Genomic DNA, 20,362 nt, shown 5'->3' on the forward strand with positions numbered 1-20,362 from the left:
GTCAGTGGAGGTCTTCTCAACTCCCTTTTAAGAGCTGAAATGGTGGCATAATATTGAGTATGTGCTCATGAAGCATGATGTAGTTCTAGTTCTGTCTCTGTTCAATTACCTTATTAAAAAAAGCTAGAATTCTTACTGAACCATTAAAACATGTCTGAAACTACAAAGACCTTATTTGTTCCATGACAAAATTATGAAATAATATTGTTATTGAGGGGCACCTGAGTGGCTCAGTCGTTAAGTGTCTGCCTTCGGCTCAGGTCATGATCCCAGGGTCCTGGAATCAAGCCCCACACTGGGCTCCCTGCTCAGTGGAAAGCCTGCTTCTCCCTCTCCCACTCCCCCTGCTTGCGTTCCTTCTCTTGCTGTGTCTCTCTCTGTCAAATAAATAAATAAAATCTTTAAAAATAATAATAATATTTTTATTGAATACCTTTGTAGAATTTTTTTTCTGGCTTCAAGGAGCATTTATTTCTATTTTACTTCTTTTTTTAAAGTTTTTAATTTAATTCCAGTTAGTTAACATGCAATTGTTATATTTGTTTCAGGTGTACAATAAAGTGTTCCAACACTTCCATACACTATCCAGTTATCATCACAGCAAGTGCACTCCCTAATCCCCTTCACTTATTTCACCCTTCCCCCCACCTACTTCCCCTCTTGTAACCATCAGTTTGTTCTCCATAATTAAGAACCTATTTCTTGGTTTCTCCCTCTCTGTTTTTTCCTCTTTGCTCATTTGTTTCTTAAATTCCACATATGAGTGAAATTGTATGGTATTTGTCCTTCTTTGATTTATTTCACTTAGCATTATACTCTCTGACCCTATCTATGTTGTTGCAAATCACAAGATTTCATTCTTTTTATGGTTGAATAATATTCCATTGTATGCATGTGTGTGTGTGTGTGTGTGTGTATACACATACATGTTCTTCATCCATTCATCAATCAATGGACACTTGGGCTGCTTCCATGTTTTGGCTATTGTAAATAATTCTGCTATAAGATTTGATGATTTTTTTAACCAAATTCTACTTAAGTGTTTGAGTAAAAGAACCTACTCAATTTTTTTTTCTGTTCTATTAGAACCTACTCAATTTTTAAGCTTTAACATTTCTTCTACAAATAAAATATCTTAAGTTCATTAAAGGTTGAGAGACTTTAATTTTTAAAGTGCAATTATTTTTAAGTGTCACAACAACTAAACACAATAACTAAAAATATATTATTCTTTTCTACAGGTTAAAGTCCAAAGAATTATTAAAACTACATGGTATATTTTTCAACCCCTTCTTTTTGGCTTGGTTGGATCAGAAGTATCTGTTGCATCTCTTCAATCAAATGCTATTGGTAAAGGGCGCCTGGGTGGCTCAGTCGTTAAGCGGCTGCCTTCGGCTCAGGTCATGATCCCAGGGTCCTGGGATCGAGTCCCACATCGGGCTCCCTGCTCAGCGGGAAGCCTGCTTCTCCCCCTCCCACTCCCCCTGCTTGTGTTCCTGCTCTCGCTGTCTCTCTCTCTGTCAAATAAATAAATAAAATCTTTTTTAAAAAATGCTATTGGTAAGAATAATTACAGGCACAAAAAATATAAGATTTGAAAATATTTAAGAAAACTATGAATAATTTTTATTTTATTTACAATATGTCTTGAATGCTATAAGAACCTTCTTCAGAAACTCATGTTGATACAGTTAATAACATACATTTGCTCTTCTGTTACCCTGTATGCCCTTTTTTACCAAAGACAGCTCTGAATACCTTTCCTGAGTGATCTGAGGAAAATGCAGATTGGAATTCTTTTCTGACAGAAAATATTACATGCCATCAGCACCTTTTGAATACTTTCATTTATAGTGAAAGTTCAAAGTCTATTAGCTCAGAATTAAATAAATGTAATCTATCTTATCTTTCATGGTACCTCCACCATCAGATAATCTCTTGTACTTTTTCTAGGTATAAAGAACCACTTCTTCCCAAATATTTTGTTGTTTATGTTTGTTTTTATCTGTTGTAGGCATTTGTGTTGCTACTGTGAGTCTGGCACTATTGGTTCGAATTTCTTTTACATTTCTATTGATGTGTTTTGCTGGCTTTAGTTTTAAGGAGAAAATATTTATTGCTTTATCATGGATGCCCAAAGCTACAGTCCAGGTAAGAACATATTAAGTCATTTTAATAATTTTTAATGTTGATGATTTTTTAAAATTCCAAATGAATGTTACTTTAATTACAAAATGTAGGCTATTAGCCTTACTTTTAAAATACTTGATCATAACTACTCATTGAAAACAATGTAATCTTTTAAAATCTCAGTTTTAAAAGCAATTCTTGTGAAGTTAAAAAGTGTACTTTTAATGACAAATACTTCCTAAACTTCTGAAATTTTTTTTTCTGTTGTCCCAAAATATAAAATAAGAATATATCTGGATACTGGAATGTTTACATTTTGCTGAATATTATAGGGATAAATGTAATGATTTTATAGTAGAGACACATTAATTCTTTTAAAAATATATCTTTCCTACCCTTGCCACCCACTCCAACATACATGAATGCATGTGTATTATTTTTAATTATGCATTTAATTTATATGATTTTAATTAATGACTAAATCTCCTCACCAGACTATCTGGGAAAGACAGGAACAGTGTCTGCTTTCTTTCATTATTTTTCCCCTAGTACTTAATACAGTGCCTGGCACACAGGAAGTATACAGTTAGTAAGCATTGCATTTCTACAAGAATGAATGATGAATGAATGAATGAATGAATGGGGAGACCTTGTGGTTTTGCCCTCTAATTCAATGATATTCTGCTCCTACAAAGATATTCTGCTCCTACAAAGGTATTACAAAGTAATACCTACAAAGAGGTATTACTACTTATTGTTAGACTTTTTAACCTGGCAGCATAATGTCTTGATTTCCAGAGATTCTTTTTTCCATTGTTATTCCAAAACAGAAGTTTGTGAGTTCTTGTGCAACAAAATTCTCTATGTGTCAGGATTAAAAAAGCAGGTCCATGGGACCAGCCTGGGTGTTTTGCCTATAACATTAGGCAAGTTACTTCGTAATCTCTCATGTCCACTTTGTAGATTCCAAACCTCTTGTCAGTTTTACTGGACACACTGCCTCCCAAGTAGGAAGAATAAGGAGAAGATAAGCAACAAAATCCTAGAGAACCATTAGAAACCTTAGTATTTTGTCTTTTCTTATTACAGCCAAGAACCTTATAGTCCATGGTAAAGGTAAATAAGCAAAACCCTGCTTCAGCTAGAACTCCTGAAGTTCTGAGAGTAATGCGAGCACTCAAAAAAGATATTTAAACAGGAGAAAGCTGAGATGATAAAAATACGAAATCGGCCCCAAAATGCGTGCACAATGATTTGTCACTATTTCACTTTTCATCCAGATATATTTGCTAGGGAGAACATAGAATTGATGAGTAAATCATGAAAATTCCTCAGCACTTTAAGTCTTGTCTCTTTTCTGATGGCTTACTACTAGGTTTTGTTTGTTTTAACAGGGCCATTAACTTTTATCATGTATTAACTATTTAATATTTTTCTTTATGTCTCATCTTTTTACCCCCTACATGCAGGCTGTATTAGGTCCTCTGGCTCTAGAAACAGCAAGAAGCAGCGCACCGCACTTGGAACCATATTCAAAAGATGTGATGACAGTAGCATTTTTAGCCATCTTGATTACAGCTCCAAATGGAGCTCTAATTATTGGCATACTGGGACCCAAAGTACTTACACGCCATGATCCAAACAAAGTCGATGTAGAATTGACAAAATTAGAACTTCATTAAAAAGTTTATTTGCCATCACCTGCCTGCTTCTTTTAATAAATTATCTTACATGAGAGAAAAATTAAAACACACAAATACATGGAGATTGTACATAGAACCAAGGATTTAATAAATATGTGATTTCATTACAGGCTTTCCTATGATTTTTTATTCCAAGGTTAATTTAATAAAATAGTATTTATGTATTTTAAGAACAAGGTAAATCTGTAAGTACTCTACGAAAGTTTAAATAATCCATCAGGCTGAATCTGCTGTCATATTACAAACTCGGTGTAATAAAAAATTAAATGAACCCAATGACAGAAAGGTAAGATAGTCTAAGCCTCCAGACAGGAGAAGTAGAACCCACCATCAGTTTAGTAATTCGGTTAAAAAGATCACCAGAAAGGAAAAAAATGCCAGGAATAAGTGGGTCAACAAAATGGATTTCAAATTCTGTTTTTAGTGACTATCTGAATGAATGGTATGTTAAAGAACCAAAAGTAGACTTATTTACTTCTGCAGTACCCTTAAAATGACAAGTTTAATAGCTTTTAAATGAAACATTATGTGTAGTATTTATTTGTAGATATAAAATTAAATCACAAATGGAAATAAACCATGATTTTTCAATGAGTATAAAATAAAGAATTAAAGTCAGCCTGCAGAAATGAAAGATGAATAGACTTGTCCATGTGAGCTTTTCTTTTCCTTAGTAATACAGAATCTCCTTTCAATTCTGGCTGATGAAATCTGCTATGCTTATATAGAACCAATCACAAGCAAAATGCAGTTTCCGTTTATGTCAAGATTATTTTAGGAGCGCCTGGGTGGCTCAGTCCTTAAGCGTCTGCCTTCGGCTCAGGTCATGATCCCAGGGGCCTGGGATCGAGTCGCACATCAGGTTCCCTGCTCGGCGTGAAGCCTTCTTCTCCCTCTCCCACTCCCCCTGCTTGTGTTCCCTCTCGCTGTGTCTCTCTCTGTCAAATAAATAAATAATATCTTTTAAAAAAAAAGATTATTTTTAAAGTTGGAAGGGTCATGTAAAAGCTTCTCAAATAGCCTTAGTGGATGGCTTCTTAGAAATCATTCAGACTTCTTTGGCAAAAGCCAAATGCAGGAACTAAACATTACTTGGTTTCTCTCTTCCCTCTTCTATGTAAGTAAAATACTAAAATAGCACAGAATGTGAACTTTACACATAAATTTGCAAAGTGAAACAACTATAAGGCAACCAAAACTATATATATACATATATATGTGTATATTCCTGTTAAGACTGGGACCTTCCACAAAATAGAACAGTAAAACTGTCAAAAGTTCATACACACCTGGATAACTCTGGAGGAGATAAAATAGCTGCTGTTCTAATAGCATTTTCTTCTACATTTTTACAACTCAGCATAGATCTTATGCCTCATTTTCAACTATTTTAATTCTAGTACTAAAATTCTAAAAATTTAAAGTTCTAAAACACTCCAGTGTTTTGACTAATGTTTAAATCATGAGGGTAAATCATTTTTACTAAGTAAATGAAAATATATTTACATTCACAAGATAGTATTTTACATTTACAAGAGAATTAGATTTTAAAATAGAAAGTTGATCTTAATAAAAGATAAAGGTACAACAAATCATTTTCAGAATGAGGAACTATGTTTTTTTAATTAAGAGGGAAATTGTCATTTTTTTGTGATTTATAGATTGTTTCTTAAGTATTAAATTTAATATTTATATGTTCATAAGACCAAAACACTCTACTTTTTAAAAGTAGTGTTGCAGGCATTCGAGTAATTTGAATTTTAAATTTTCGATATAAAAACTTTTATAAAAATTACCCTCATTAGGAGCACGTGCACCCCAATGTTCATAGCAGCAATGTCCACAATACTCAAACTGTGGAAGGAGCCGAGATGCCCTTCAACAGATGAATGGATAAAGAAGATGTGGTCCATATATACAATGGAATATTACTCAGCCATCAGAAAGGATGAATACCCACCATTTGCATCGACATGGATGGAACTGGAGGGGATTATGCTAAGTGAAGTAAGTCAAGTAGAGAAAGACAATTATCCTATGTGGAACATAATAGTGCGGAGGACCACAGGGGAAGGGAGGGAAAACTGAATGGGAAGAAATCAGAGAGGGAGACAAACCATGAGAGACTCTGGAAACTGGGGGTTACAGAAGGGAAGAAGGTCAGGGGATGGGGTAACCAAGTGATGGGTATTAAAGAGGGCACTTGCTGTGAAAGCACTGGGTGTTATATGCAACTAATGAATCGTTGAACACTACATCAAGAACTAATGATGTTCTATATGCTGGCTAATTGAACATAATAAAAAAAATTACCTTCATTAATGTCATTTAAAAATTACAACCAGTTAACCATGTGTACAGTATTCAAGTGTTCATAGTATTTAAACAAGTAAATACAAGAACACTGTTCCTTATAAATTTATCAAGTATGTCTTTGTTTACTCATTAATATTTTGTCACTAAGGAATTTTTATTAAAGCAAGAATTTTATAATTCAAATTACGTTTCCTTGCTCAGTATTCAATTCTGTTATTTAAAACAAATGACATTCTGAGCTATTCCACAGTAAAGAATTATAAAATTAAAAGAATGCTTTAAATTTTTGTACTTTGCTGAAAACTGTTTTTCCCAGGATTTATAAAGCATTAGTTTTTATAGGCTTGTCTCTTTTCTGATGGCCTTGTGTGTGTGTGTGTGTGTTTAAATTAGGAAGTAGTCTAGACCTAGCATTTGCTCAGTACACAAGGTTCAAAGTTTCTTTTCCTCTTTTGCATCTATTTTATATTTAGCAATTTTCCCCCATAATAGGTAAGCTTTTTGGTGTTTAGATATTTTTCTTTGGTGAAGCATGTGTTTCTATTCATGGTCCTTGATCAATTTTAAGCAGTTGGAACTCCAAGGACATTGTTAATTGCTTCCTGGGAAGCCTTTTTAGTTTGGTGGGCTTGTAGTACACCAATGCTTCAGCAACCTTAGATCAGAGAGACTGGAGATTCAAGCCTATGGAGAGGTTCTGGATTCTCCAACAACACATTGGCGATTTTTACCAGCAACAGTAGGGTGCATGGCTTGACTAAAAGGAAGCATTCCCCAAATTTGTTTTGTATTTGAGGAGGAGCAGATGCCAACATGGAAGTAGTTACAGGCTCCTGACCTTGTACATTAACAGCAGGCTGCTGCATGGTAACCTGTGGCTTCACATTAAGACGTTGTTGAGGATTGCAAACTCCTACAGCATATTTATACTGTGGAAGAACACTGACGGCAGGAATAGCTACCACAGCAGCTGCTGCAGTGGTGGACCCACTGTGTTGTGTTAGCAACACACTGTTGACATGACTCGTGAAACCTATAAAGAAACTGGACTCACTATTCAATGGTAGTCTAGGAGCAGCTGGGCAGATAGTACCAGGCATAGTTGGAATGGGACCCTGAACAGCCCAGCAAGGACTTGGTCTTAGTTGCGCAATTTGGTGAGGAGGATAGTATGCAGCGTGGTTCTGAGTCTACAGGATAGCTGCTGGGAAGTAACCTGAAGGACGTGTATCCAGGTACTGTAGTTGTTCCCAGCTGGTGATTACGTTGAATACTAGCTGTTATATCATCACCAGAGCCAGAAGTCCCCTGTATTCCCTCAACTTATGATTTTTTTAAATATGCAGTGTGTTTCAGCCCAGCACAATTGATTTTTTGATTCTCAAATTGTCCCAAATATGGTCCTTGGGTATCCCTCACAATTGATTTTGTACTCTTTAGACATGATGCCATAGTGTTTGAATGCTTTCTTCCTTTCAGTCATAACAAGCTGTCCCAGATTCAAATGCATTTTCCCTACTACAGACCTGGAATCAGCTAGTCTCCAAAAGACTGGTATCTTTCCATGAAAATGGGTATGTTAAAACCAAAATCTGAAGGTTAGGAATGCTCACTATGGCTGGAGAATCATTGCATCTAGATCTTGTCAGTAAACATTGCTAAAAAATACAAGTTTTAGAAACAATAAAATACATGTTATAAAAAGTGTTTTTACTATTAGTATTACTGGTGATTTTAAAACCATGCAATTATAGGACATAAATTCTATAAAATAACTAAATATTTTTTTAAAAGTTTCCTAAGTTATCATAGTTTTTAATCACTTAAAAATAAAACTATGGGGCACCTGGGTGGCTCAGTCGTTAAGTGTCTGCCTTCGGCTCAGGTCATGATCTCAGGGTCCTGGGATCAAGCCCCACATCGGGCTCTCTGCTCAGCAGAGAGCCTGCTTCTCTCTCTCCCACTCCCCCTGCTTGTGTTCCCTCTCTCGCTGTGTCTCTCTCTGTTAAATAAATAAAATCTTTAAATAAAATAAAATAAAATAAAAATAAAACTATGAAAAACATGACATCGAGTTGCTATTTCTAATTCAAATGTAACATCATAGGGCTTTTACCTTTATCTTTTTTCTCTTACACTGAATATCTTGGTTCCTAATATTACTAATGTGGTATTAGCTTTATTTTATAATATTCAAAAATTTCAAAATAGCAATACCAATATTATTACTTATAATTACTGAATTAAGTTTAAGATATTTTGCAGTTCTTTTTGTCCTTAGACTTATCTCACCAAAGATGTCTACTAAAAGTACTGAATTCTAAAGCCCCTTGAAATTATATATATATAATTACATATATAGTTATACTATATAATATATATACTTTGATGTACAGATTTATTTATTTCTATTTGCTTTCAGTTCTAAGAATTGCTTTTAAACAAGATATATGCATAATTTTGGATATGTAAAACATTTATATAGTTTAAAAGTTTTATATATTTTCAAACTTTGGGATTTTTCTAATCTGATAAATGAGAGATAGCTTTGCAGTGAAATTTTAAATTTCTTTGACTATGAGTGAGTGGGCATCTTTTTCATTGGTTTAAAGGTCATTTGCCTTTCTTTTTCTGTAAACTATCTGTTCATGTCCTTTGTGATTTTTGGTATTTCTCTTTTCTATTTTAAAAAGCTCTTTACATGGAAGAGAATAGTCAATTGTCTGTGATGTAAATTACAAATATTTTCTTCAGTTTTTCTTTTGTCTTTTGATTTTGCTAGTTGTGCTTCTTTTGTTAAGCAAAAGAGTTTTCTGTTCATATAGTTGAATATATGAATCTTTTCCTTTATGCTACTAGATATTGATTCATGGTTAGAAAGGAATTCACTCATTTTTCCCTTAGCACTTGTATAGTTTCATTTCTCACTGTTACTTCTCTAATGCATTTAGAATTTATTCTGTTATGTGATCTGAGGTATGGATTCAACATTATCTTTTGCCAAATGATTATCCAGTTATCTGATCCTGGATCAGTTTGGTAGAGATGCCGAAACAAAGTACCACAAACTGGGTGGTTTAAAACAACAAAAATTTATTTTCTCATAGTTCTGAAAACTAGGAAGTCCAAAATCAAGGTGTCAGCAGAGCCATGTCCCCTCCAAAGCCTCCATGGGAAGATAGATACTTCCTTGCCTCTTCCAAGCATTCTCTGGCTTGTAGATTATCACTCCAGTCTCTGCCTCTGTCTTTACATGCCTTTCTCCTGGTGTGTCTCTGCATCATCCTCCCTTTGTGCATATCTGTTTCTGTGTCCAAATTTCCCTTTCTTAGGTTGTTAGTCATATTGGATTAGGGGCTCAGCCTACTCCGGTATAGCTTCACCCTAACTTAACTAATTACATCTGCAGTGATGCTATTTCCACTTATTGAGGATTAGGACTTCAACATATCTTTTGGGGGAACACAATTCAACCTGTAATAAGTAGTAGTTATTAAAATAACTATCCTTTTCCCTCTGTGATTCAAGATGTCTTCTGTATTGCATATTAAATTTCCATATATACTTGAGTCTATTTCTGGAGTTTTATTTTATTCCACTGATTTATCTATTCACCTACTAATACCAGAATATTTTTCTTAAATGTTTATTTGAAAGAGAGAGAGAGAGTGGGAGGAGGAGCTGAGGGTGAGGGAGAGAATCTCAAGCAGACTCCCCACTGAGCGTGAAGCTCAACAATTCGGGGTTCAATCCCTCTACCCTGAGATCATGACCTGAGCTGAAATCAAGAGTTGGATGCCTGACTGAGCCATCCATGTGTTACAGAATATTTTAGTTTTAGTAGCTTTATGTTATCTTTTAATATCTGGTAGAGCTAACTACCCTCAATGCTCCTTTTCCCCTAGGACTTTCCTTGTTTATTTATTTTAAGATGAACTGTTTAAATACAGAACATAATTCTTGCATATTACTCTGCCTGCATCTTGAGAACAGTATAGCAACGTGTGGTAAAGTATCCAATCCAACATTCACTGCACAAGGAGAGACACAGAAGGAAAGTGTGGATCAGGGAACATCAATACTTTTCATAAAAGAATTGAATAGACTGTGTTTAAGTGACTTTCTTTGTTTAAGGGAAGGAATGACTACTGTATTTAATATCCTTGCTACTACATTAATTTATATTGTACATTATACTCCCATGGTGGGAGTATTCTTAATGTCCTATTATTTTTAATAAAAACAATTATTTTTGTTGTGCTTGTTCATAGGAGTTATTGTCTGTTGGAATGTACACATAAGAATTACTTCATGGTGGGGCACCTGGATGGGTCAGTCGGTTAAGCGTCTGCCTTCAGCTCAGATCATGATCCCAGGTTCCTGGGATCAAGTCCCTGCTCAGTGGGGAGCCTGCTTCTCCCTCTCCCTCTGCCCCTCCCCCCTGCTTGTGCGCTCAGTCTCTCTCTCTCTCCCTCTCTCTCAAATAAATAAATAAATAAAATCTTAAAAAAAAAAAAGAATTACTTCATGGTGTAGGAATCTCTAGGTTTTAGATAACCATTTGTATCATTGTATTAAAGAATAATCTTCTATTAGTAAGCTAGTTACAGGTTTAAAGCATTGTTCCCTCATGCTGTTTGTTTGTATGTTGGGCAGAGGACTTTAGAATTACAGAATACAGGAGCAGGAAGACACCTGGTGATCATTTAATCTAACCTGCCTCATCTACATGAGAAAACTGAAACCCAGATGTATTATTACTGGCCAGTGTCCCATCTGGGCCTCAAATCCACCTCTCTCAGCTAGCTCTCTGAATATCAGGGGCCACATTGACCACATCATCATTATTTCCTCTGCTCTTACCAACAGTCTTCCAACAGTTCCATTCTGTATCAGTTCATCTCAAGTTTTTTTATTTTCTGGGGCGCCTGAGTGGCTCAGTTGGTTAGGCATCTGCCTTCAGCTCAGGTCATGATCCCAAAGTCCTGGGATCGAGCCCCACGCCAGGCTCCCTGCTCAGCAGGGAGTCTGCTTCTCCCTCTCTCTTGCCCCTCCCCCATAACTCGTGCTCTCTCTCTCACTTGCTCTCTCACAAATAAATAAATAAAATCTTTTTTTTAAAGTTTTCTTTTTTCTTTCACTGACAACATATTACTTAAAATATTACTGGCAATAGTTCACATCAATTCCAATGAAGTAGTACTGGATGTGTACTGCCCCCAGGGAGGTAGTGTAATTTGGGCTACACAGTTCCTTTTGTCTGAAGGCAATTCTTAAGGAGGGTCTTGGTTGTGATCCCTCAACAGACAACACTCAAAGCAGTCAGGGGAATGAGTGCCTCGGTCCTGAAAGGAGGACATTGGCTACACATCACCACCCCTTGTGCCATTTGGATCTTTGGATCTATTGTTCCATATAATTTCACTCCCATCTAGGAAAAGCTCCTCCAGGATTCTTTTCTTTTGCTGGGGAAATTTATGAAAGGAACATTAATGGAATGAACTATAGCCCCTTACCTCTGCAGCTGGTCTTGCACCCTCAATTGATTATCTCCCTCCTCTACTATCCACATACTATCTGTTCTACATTTCTCTTACCCTCAGCTCACACTTCTGCTGGTCTCTGTCACTTATCTGGCAGGGTGACCCAGATCATCATCCCTGAGTGGCCTTAGCCCAGGTCATTATTCCTCCTCTACTGAACAAAGAATGTCATGCTCAGCCATGGTACTGCACTTGTCTACTTCAATTGTGCCATCAAAACTGAACAAAAGATTACCTAAAGATCCCCCAGTGGATCACTTGGAATGTGCCAACCATATTCCTCTCTCCTTCGAATTTGTAACAGGAGTGAGAGAGATAAGAAGCAAAAATTTCCCAAGCGGGTCATTGTGAATGATGGTAAATGTACCACTCTCTCTTCTACCCTTAATCCTCTGTCTGCTGGAGACATGGGACCATATAATGGTCATTGATCTAGAGTGTATGCTAGCGTGCCATACGTGTAGCTTCAAAGGGCGTCTAAAGCTTTTTCTATCACTCCATCAGTTTGGCAGGTTCTGGCTGTAATGATTTTATGATTTTTGCTGGATCACTCATTCACACTGTCATGTGTCCACTGCTGCAACTACTGTGCTATAAAGTGTCTTCCTTGGTCCAATGTAATGATGACCAGGATTCCATGTTTGTGGGTCACTCTGTTAGCCCTTGGATAGTGGTACTGTTTGAGGCCATATGAGCAGGAAAGCAAGCCCATACTCAGAATAAGTCTCAGTTCCAGTCAAGATAATTGCTCTCTTTCCTAAATGGGAGGGATTCAATATATTCAACTTGCCACCATGTGACTAAATGGTCTTCTTGAAGGATAGTGCCATATTGAGGCCTCAGGGTTGTTCTCTGTTACTGGCAGGTTGGACATTCAGCAGCAGCAGTAGCTCCATCAGCCTTGGTCAGAAGGAACTTCTGCTGTTTGGGCTTCTTTATAGCTTCCATCCCTGCCACAACATTTATGCACAATTGTGCCAGTACTTAGGTGGCCAATGGAAGAAGCTGGCGGACATCAATTGACTGAATCATTTTGTTGCCTTGGTTGCTGGTAGATACCCTCTGTAAGAGTTAATATGTGATACAAAGATCTTCATATCTTATCTATTTCCATAGTTTCATCCATATGCCTCTTTCCCAGATTTCTTTGTCTTTCAATTTTCCAAGTTTTTTCCTTCCAACCCCTGACCTATCAACCAAGCCATCTGGCTATGAATATATGAGTACATTCTTACTCTGGGCCACCTCTCTATACATGCAAAATGAGTAACAAGGTACACAGTCCAAAGTTCTGACTACTGGAAGGATGTTATTTTTTGATACCTTACCAGAGCTAAAGTAGGCAGCCATACAATTTTGGCTTGCATCCACATCTTGAGCTGAACTTTCAATAAACCAAGTTGAACAAACTTTTTCCTCCCTAAGCAATATGGGAATACCTATACAACCATAGTTGCAAGCTGAGGGAGAGAAACTAGTGAAATAGTTTTTGATGATGTGAGGACCTGGGCCACCTGCTCATACTGTTTACTTGTGCCCTGTAGTACTTCTCTTGCCTGATCCTTGATGTGCTACTTCCATCATATGATGGTTTGCTATGGGGCCAAGTTGTCCTTATGAACTCGGTAGTCTAACAAAACCAAGCTCATTATGAGAAGTTCTAGTCACATGGTCACTCAATACCCATTGCCAGGTGAATCCAGTATTATTAAGATGTATAATTATACTATACAATATGATGTATAATTATGAGCAGCTGGCATGGCCTTGCTAGAGAACCCCATAGGACTATGTTGTGATTCCTCCTATTGCAGTTTGCCGTACACTCCACATGGTGTCTTTCCCACTGTATGTATCTTTAATGTCTGGATTGAGTCTGCTGGATTGTATGGCCCAAGTGGTAGGGCTGCTTGTACTGTGGCTTGGACCTGCTGCAGAGCCCTTTCCTACTCTAAGCTCCTGTCAAAGCTGGCAGCCTTCTGAGTCCCTCCGCAAATGTGTAAGAGCAGTACTCCTAAGTTTGGACTATGCTACTGCCAGAACCCAAAGAGACCTATGAGACACTGTGCTTCCTTCTTCACGGTGGGAATACAAGATGCAATAGTTTGTCCTTTATTTAAAACCTACCGCAGACCACTGGACCCTTAAAATTTCTATTGATGTGGTAGGTCCCTTCATCTTCAAAGGGTTTTCTTTTACTCTCAGGGTTGCGTGTGTCCCAGGTGTCCAACATACTTGCCATTTCTTATTCACCCAGTCTGATTTAACTGATCCATATAATGAACAGAATGTCCAGACAGTCCAGGTCTCTTTGGACTGTATTATGACAGAGCGTAGAAAAGCTAACATAGAATTTGGACAAGACTGTAAATGTATGTTGTTGTCCTTCTCATGAATGTGAATTGCTTCTGGTAAATGTCCCTTAAAGTACTGCTTCAGGTATATAGCATACCTATTGGTCTATAATCTTTTCCTCTTCATCCAATTTTAAATATGTTCTAATTTTAGTATAATTACTTCTTAGTTCCATAAATTATTTGGGATTTTGTTTTTAATTTCTAAAATTTATGTATCTCTTTTGGATCACCTATTTATTTATTTATCTATTTATTTATTTATTTTTAAATTTATGAGAGAGAGAGGAGGAGCAGAGGGAGAAGGAGAAGCAGGCTCCCTGTTGAGCAAGAAGCCCGATGCAGGACTCGATCCCAGGACCCTGGGATCATGGCCTGAGCCAAAGGCAGATGCTTAATTGATGGAGCCACCCAGGCACCCCTGGAAAACCGTTTTGTTATTGATTTCTAATACTAGTGCTTTGTTGTCTATACATGAATTTTAAAATGTGATAACTTGACCATAGAGTTGAGGGTCCATATCTGGGCTCTCTGTTCTGTTCCATTGGTCTATATGTCTGTTTTTGTGCCAGTACCATGCTGTCTTGGTGATCACAGCTTTGTAATATAGCTTGAAATCGGGCAACGTGACGCCTCCAGCTTTGTTTTTCTTTTTCAACATTTCCTTGGCGATTTGGGATCTTTTCTGATTCCATACAAATTTTAGGATTGTTTGTTGCAGCACTTTGAAAAATGTCATTGGAATTTTGATTGGGATGGCATTGAAGGTATAGATTGCTCTGGGTAGCATAGACATTTTAACAATGTTTATTCTTCCAATCCATGAGCATGGAATGTTTTTCCATCTTTTTGTGTCTTCTACAATTTCTTTCATGAGTGTTCCGTAGTTCCTAGAGTGTAGATCCTTTACCTCTTTGGTTAGGTTTATTCCGAGGTATCTTATGGTTTTTGGTGCTACTGTAAATGGAATCGTTTCTCTAATTTCCCTTTCTACAGTTGCATTGTTAGTGTTTAAGAAAGCAACTGATTTCTGTGCATCGATTTTATATCCTGCCACATTACTGAATTGTTGTATGAGTTCTAGTAATTTGGGGGTGGAATCTTTTGGGTTTTCCACATAAAGTATCATGTCATCTGCGAAAAGAGAGAGTTTGACTTCTTCTTTGCCAATTTGAATACCTTTTATTTCTTTTTGTTGTCTGATTGCCGTTGCTAGGACTTCTAGTACTATGTTGAACAAGAGTGGCAAAAGTGGGCATCCTAGACGTGTTCCTGATCTTAAGGGAAAGGCTCTCAGCTTTTCCCCATTGAGGATGATATTCGCTGTGGATTTTTCATAGATGGATTTTATGAACTTGAGGAATGTTCCCTCTATCCCTATACTCTGGAGAGTTTTAATCAGGAAAGGATGTGTATTTTGTCAAATGCTTTTTCTGCATCAATTGAGAGGACCATATAGTTCTTCTCTCTCCTCTTATTAATGTGTTCTATCACATTGATTGATTTGTGAATGTTGAACCACCCTTGCATCCCTTGACTCTATGGTCAAATAATCTTCGACAAAAGCAGGAAAAAATATGCAATGGAAAAAAGACAGTCTCTTCAATAAATGGTGCTGGGAAAATTGGACAGCCACATGCAGAAGAATGAAATTCGACCATTCTCTAACACCATACACAAAGATAAACTCAAAATGGATGAAAGACCTCAATGTGAGACAGGAATCCATCAAAATCCTAGAGGAGAACATAGGCAATAACCTCTTTGACATCGGCCACAGCAACTTCTTTCAAAACACGTCTCCAAGGCAAAGGAAACAAAAGCGAAAATGAACTTTTGGGACTTCATCAAGATAAAAAGCTTCTGCACAGCAAAGGAAACAGTCAACAAAACAGAGAGGCGACCCACAGAATGGGAGAAGATATTTGCAAATTACACTACAGACAAAGGGCTGGTATCCAAGATCTATAAAGAACTTCTCAAACTCAACACCCAATAAACAAATAATCAAGTCAAAAAATGGACAGAATACATGATCAGACACTTCTCAAAAGAAGACATACAAATGGCCAACAGACACATGAAAAAATGTTCATCATCATTAGCCATCAGGGAAATTCAAATCAAAACTACATTGAGATACCACCTTACACCAGTTAGAATGACAAAAATTGACAGGGCAAGAAACAACAAATGTTGGAGAGGTTGTGGAGAAAGGGGAACCCTCTTACACTCTTGGTGGGAATGAAAGTTGGTACAGCCACTTTGGAAAACAGTGTGGAGCTTCCTCAAAATAATTAAAAATAGAGCTACCCTATGACCCAGCAATTGCACTCCTGGGTATTTACCCCAAAGACACAGATGTAGTGAAAAGGGCCATATGCATCCCAGTGTTCATAGCAGCAATGTCTGCAACAGCCAAACTGTGGAAAGAGCAGAGATGCCCTTCAACAGATGAATGGATAAAGAAGATGTGGTCCATTCGCACGGACCAGCCCGTGACGCCCGGCCCCGACCGTCCCCGCAGCTGGACGTCGGCCGGGTGGCTGCGCCCCAGCCACGCTCGCTCGCCGCCACGGCCTGCCTCCACGTGTGCGGGCGACGCCGGGCACCTCGCTCCCCATGGGGCCGCGGGACTGGCTGAGGACCGTGTGCTGCTGCTACCCCTGCCGGTGCCTGGAGGAGCCAGCCACACCCGAGAAAGAGCCCCTGGTCAGTGATAGCAATCCCTATTCTTCGTTTGGAGCAACTCTGGCAAGAGATGATGAAAAGAATTTGTGGAGCATGCCCCACGATGTGTCCCACACAGAGGCAGATGACGACAGAATCCTGTACAATTTGATAGTCATTTTAAATCAGCAGGCCAAAGATTCAGAGGAGTGGCAAAAACTCATCTACGATATCTACACCCTGCGGCAGATTCAGAGGGGAGTGAGAAATAGATGGAAACGCATTTTAGAGGATTTAGTGTACGTCATGGATTGAATTAGATGAGCGTGATTGGCCAGTTAGGAGCCGCTGTCCAAGAAGAGGCAGATTGGAAGAAATACGGTTTGTAAGAGAGACAGTGAAACTCGGTGTAGACTCTCGGAAGGACTAAAAGGTTTTCAAAAGGAAGCCGACTCTGTTGTCAGTGACGAAACTCAGCACCATCAGTGATTCTAAAAACACAAGGAAAGCGCGGGAGATATTGTTAAAACGGGCTGAAGAAACCAGTATTTTTCCAACAAGCTGGGAGCTCTCGGAGAGATACCTCTTTGTCGTGGATTGTCTCATTGCTCTTGATGCAGCAGAAGAGTTCTTTAAAATTGCCAGTCGAACTTACCCCAAGAAGCCTGGAGTCTCAAGCCTGGCAGATGGCCAGAAAGAACTGCACTACCTTCCATTTCCAAGTCCTTAAAGGAGAGTCGAGGAGGCAGAATTGGAATTCCCCTCAACTGGTACTCAACAGCCAACCCAAGTTGGACAAATGCATATAGAAGACAGTAAGCAAGTGGAGGGGTAGCTAAGTGAAAAATGATTCTAAATCCTATAAAAAACTAAGGGCCTGGGCGCCTGGGTGGCTCAGTTGGTTAGGCGACTGCCTTCAGCTCAGGTCATGATCCTGGAGTCCCGGGATCGAGTCCCGCATCGGGCTCCCTGCTCAGCGGGGAGTCTGCTTCTCCCTCTGACCCTCCTCCCTCTCATGCTCTCTGTCTCTCATTCTCTCTCTCACAAATAAATAAAATCTTAAAAAAAAAAATCATCTTTAAAAAAAAAACTAAGGGCTTGGAATATTTGGTCTTCAAGAGGATGTTACTGTAAGTATTCAGGTTGCGTTGAGATACACTGGTGATCTTGTATCAGGGAGTTGGCCAGTGGGATCTTTCCTCCTGGCTGATTAGATTTCAAGAACTCACTGTCCCCACTTTGGTTTTGGTTGTACATAAGCCTATTGGGAGAATGGGATGTTCTAGGTAAGAAAACAGTAAGATTGATAGAGCTATCATTGAGCCCAAATATAGATTACCAAATTTTAAGTAATCGTTATATAATATAGACTAATGCCAAAATAATACCAGGCATTATATGACCTTTCTTTGATTTGGAAGATCTTTCAGAACCTTGCAGGTGTCAGAGGCATCATCTTGAGTATAAGTCATGATTATTCAGAGGTTCCGATGTAGCAGATAATAGAAATATCTAACAGTGCTGCCCAGAAGGGACTTCCAAATAGATCGATCCCAGGCAGAACTCCCTGCAGCGCCATGTCAAAAAGCTCCATCTTCAGTGGTGGGACTTGCATCTTAAATTCTCAACATTATCAATACCTGGTTACCTCATTTTGACATCTCATCCATTTCTAGACCACAAGCCCTTGCTATGTTATAGCAGCTATCAACTGAAATGTTTGACCTCCACTTCCTTCTCTTCTCTTTAATCTGCTTTTGGCTTAGTGGCTGAGAGTCGCACCTGCCCAGAGACCCGCAGTGCAGACTTGCAGCTCTGCGTGTGCGGGCGGTGTTGCAAGGAAGGTCATTGCTGGACTCTCTTCCCATTCGGAAGAGAATTTTCAAGCTGGAGCAATGCTGCCAATACGGCTTACTTCTCTCTCCACAGACTGAGAAGTCCAGCCTCGGAAGTTACTTGCCACTTGAGCAAGGAGCTTGCCAGGAAATAAATCATGGTTCACATTATTGAATAGACTTTCAGAACCTGTCAGATGTATGGGTAGATTGCTGAGAACACTGGCAATATTTTTACTCCTACAGACTTTGCTCTTCTGACTTCAGGTAAAAGGTAACTTGTCTTTAGTTTGTCCAGGGGATTGTGACTTAAAAACTTGCTGACCAGCTCTTTTGATAGTGTGCACAATGTTTGAAATATTTCTTAGAGGAGATACATGTTCCTCATTTCTTAATGCATTGCAGACCAATTTAACTGACATGTTTCAGGAAGATTCTTTCTAGTACAGTAAGTAAGCTAAAAGTTTTGTTTTTTATATTTAACGCTTAACCTCTCTCTCATGTTGTTTAAAATTAGACTGCAGACAATTTCCCTCACTTCTGTAGGCTCTTGCGAGATAAACGTACAAATAGTGAAACAAATAAAAACAAAACGAACAAAAAAACCCAATAAATCTTTTTTAAAAAAAAGAAGAAAATGTGGTCCATATATACAATGGAATATTACTCAGCCATCAGAAAGGAAGAATACCCAACTTTTACATCAACATGGAAGGGACTGGAGGAGATTATGCTAAGTGAAATAAGTCAAGCAGAGAAAGTCAATTATCATATAGTTTCACTTATTTGTGGAACATAAGAAATAGCATGGAGGACATTAGGAGAAGGAAGGGAAAAATGAAGCAGGGGAAATCAGAGGGATAGATGAACCATGAGAGTCTATGAACTCTGAGAAACAAACTGAGTGTTGTAGAGGGGAGGGGGTGGGAGGATGGGTTAGCCCGGTGATGGGTATTAAGGAGGGCATGCACTGCATGGAGCACTGGGTGTTATACGCAAACAATGAATCATGGAACACTACATCAATAACTAGTGATGTAATGTATTGTGATTAACATAACATAATAAAGGGGCACCTGGGTGGCTCAGATGGTTAAGCGTCTGACCTTGGCTCAGGTCATGATGTCCAGGTCCTGAGTTTGAGCCCCACATCGGGCTCCCTGCTCAGCAGGGAGTCTGCTTCTCCCTCTTCCTCTGCCCCTCCCCACTGCTCCTGCTCTCTCTCTCGCTCTGTATCTCTCTGTCTCAAATGAATAAATTAAAAAAAATTCTTTAAAAATAAAAAGAAAACATAACATAATAAAATAAAATTAAAAAAAATAAAGTGTGATAACTTTAGGCCTAATATCTGGTCAACTTTTGTAAATATTTAAAGTTTACTTGAAGAGAATAGGGATAATTTAATTGTTGATTATAGTTCTATATCATCTATATAGCCTTACTAAGTTTAAGTCCATTTAGTCAATTACTAAAAATGATGTGTTAAAATTTCTGTGTATTTGTGTATTTATCAATTACTCTATAATTCCATTAATTTTGGCCTTATTTATTTTGAAGACATATTATTAGGGATCTACAATTTTAGAATTGGTATATCTTCCTCGTGAATTTTTACTTTATTATCTAGTGAAAGGGGGTGAGTTTGAGCATTTCAAGGCTGATCACAGGAGGAAAATATGGCCATGAGGTGGCAGTAGCACACACAAGCTTTATTTGGGTGATATTTTGAAGGTTTGCGTACTGGGGTAGGGCCCCAATACCATCAGACCATCCAGAGGCTTAAGACTAGGAGGCCGTCATTCAGAAGGGGA

The 20,362-nt window shown here is 38.2% G+C and overlaps 2 protein-coding genes and 1 pseudogene across 2 annotated transcripts in view; 2 read left to right on the forward strand and 1 right to left on the reverse strand.

Annotated features, from left to right (window-relative positions):
- The window catches only part of SLC9B1 (solute carrier family 9 member B1), a 49,698-nt gene extending 45,886 nt beyond the window's left edge, over positions 1–3,812 (forward strand). The window contains exons 9-11 of the mRNA XM_021680411.1: positions 1,242–1,350; positions 2,015–2,151; positions 3,600–3,812. Of these exons, the coding sequence (XP_021536086.1) occupies positions 1,242–1,350; positions 2,015–2,151; positions 3,600–3,812 (459 nt within the window). The remainder of the gene's footprint in view (positions 1–1,241; positions 1,351–2,014; positions 2,152–3,599) is intronic.
- Positions 3,813–6,712: 2,900 nt separating this feature from the next.
- Positions 6,713–12,640, reverse strand: LOC110572136 (annotated as a pseudogene).
- Positions 12,641–16,668: 4,028 nt separating this feature from the next.
- Positions 16,669–17,446, forward strand: LOC110572151 (melanoregulin-like). The gene is made up of 2 exons (XM_021680412.1): positions 16,669–17,013; positions 17,150–17,446. Exons 1-2 carry the CDS (start codon positions 16,669–16,671, stop codon positions 17,444–17,446), a joined length of 642 nt encoding a protein of 213 aa, XP_021536087.1.
- Positions 17,447–20,362: the final 2,916 nt, after the last annotated feature.

Source organism: Neomonachus schauinslandi, chromosome 2 (genome assembly GCF_002201575.2).
Source record: "Neomonachus schauinslandi chromosome 2, ASM220157v2, whole genome shotgun sequence".
NCBI lineage: Eukaryota > Metazoa > Chordata > Mammalia > Carnivora > Phocidae > Neomonachus > Neomonachus schauinslandi.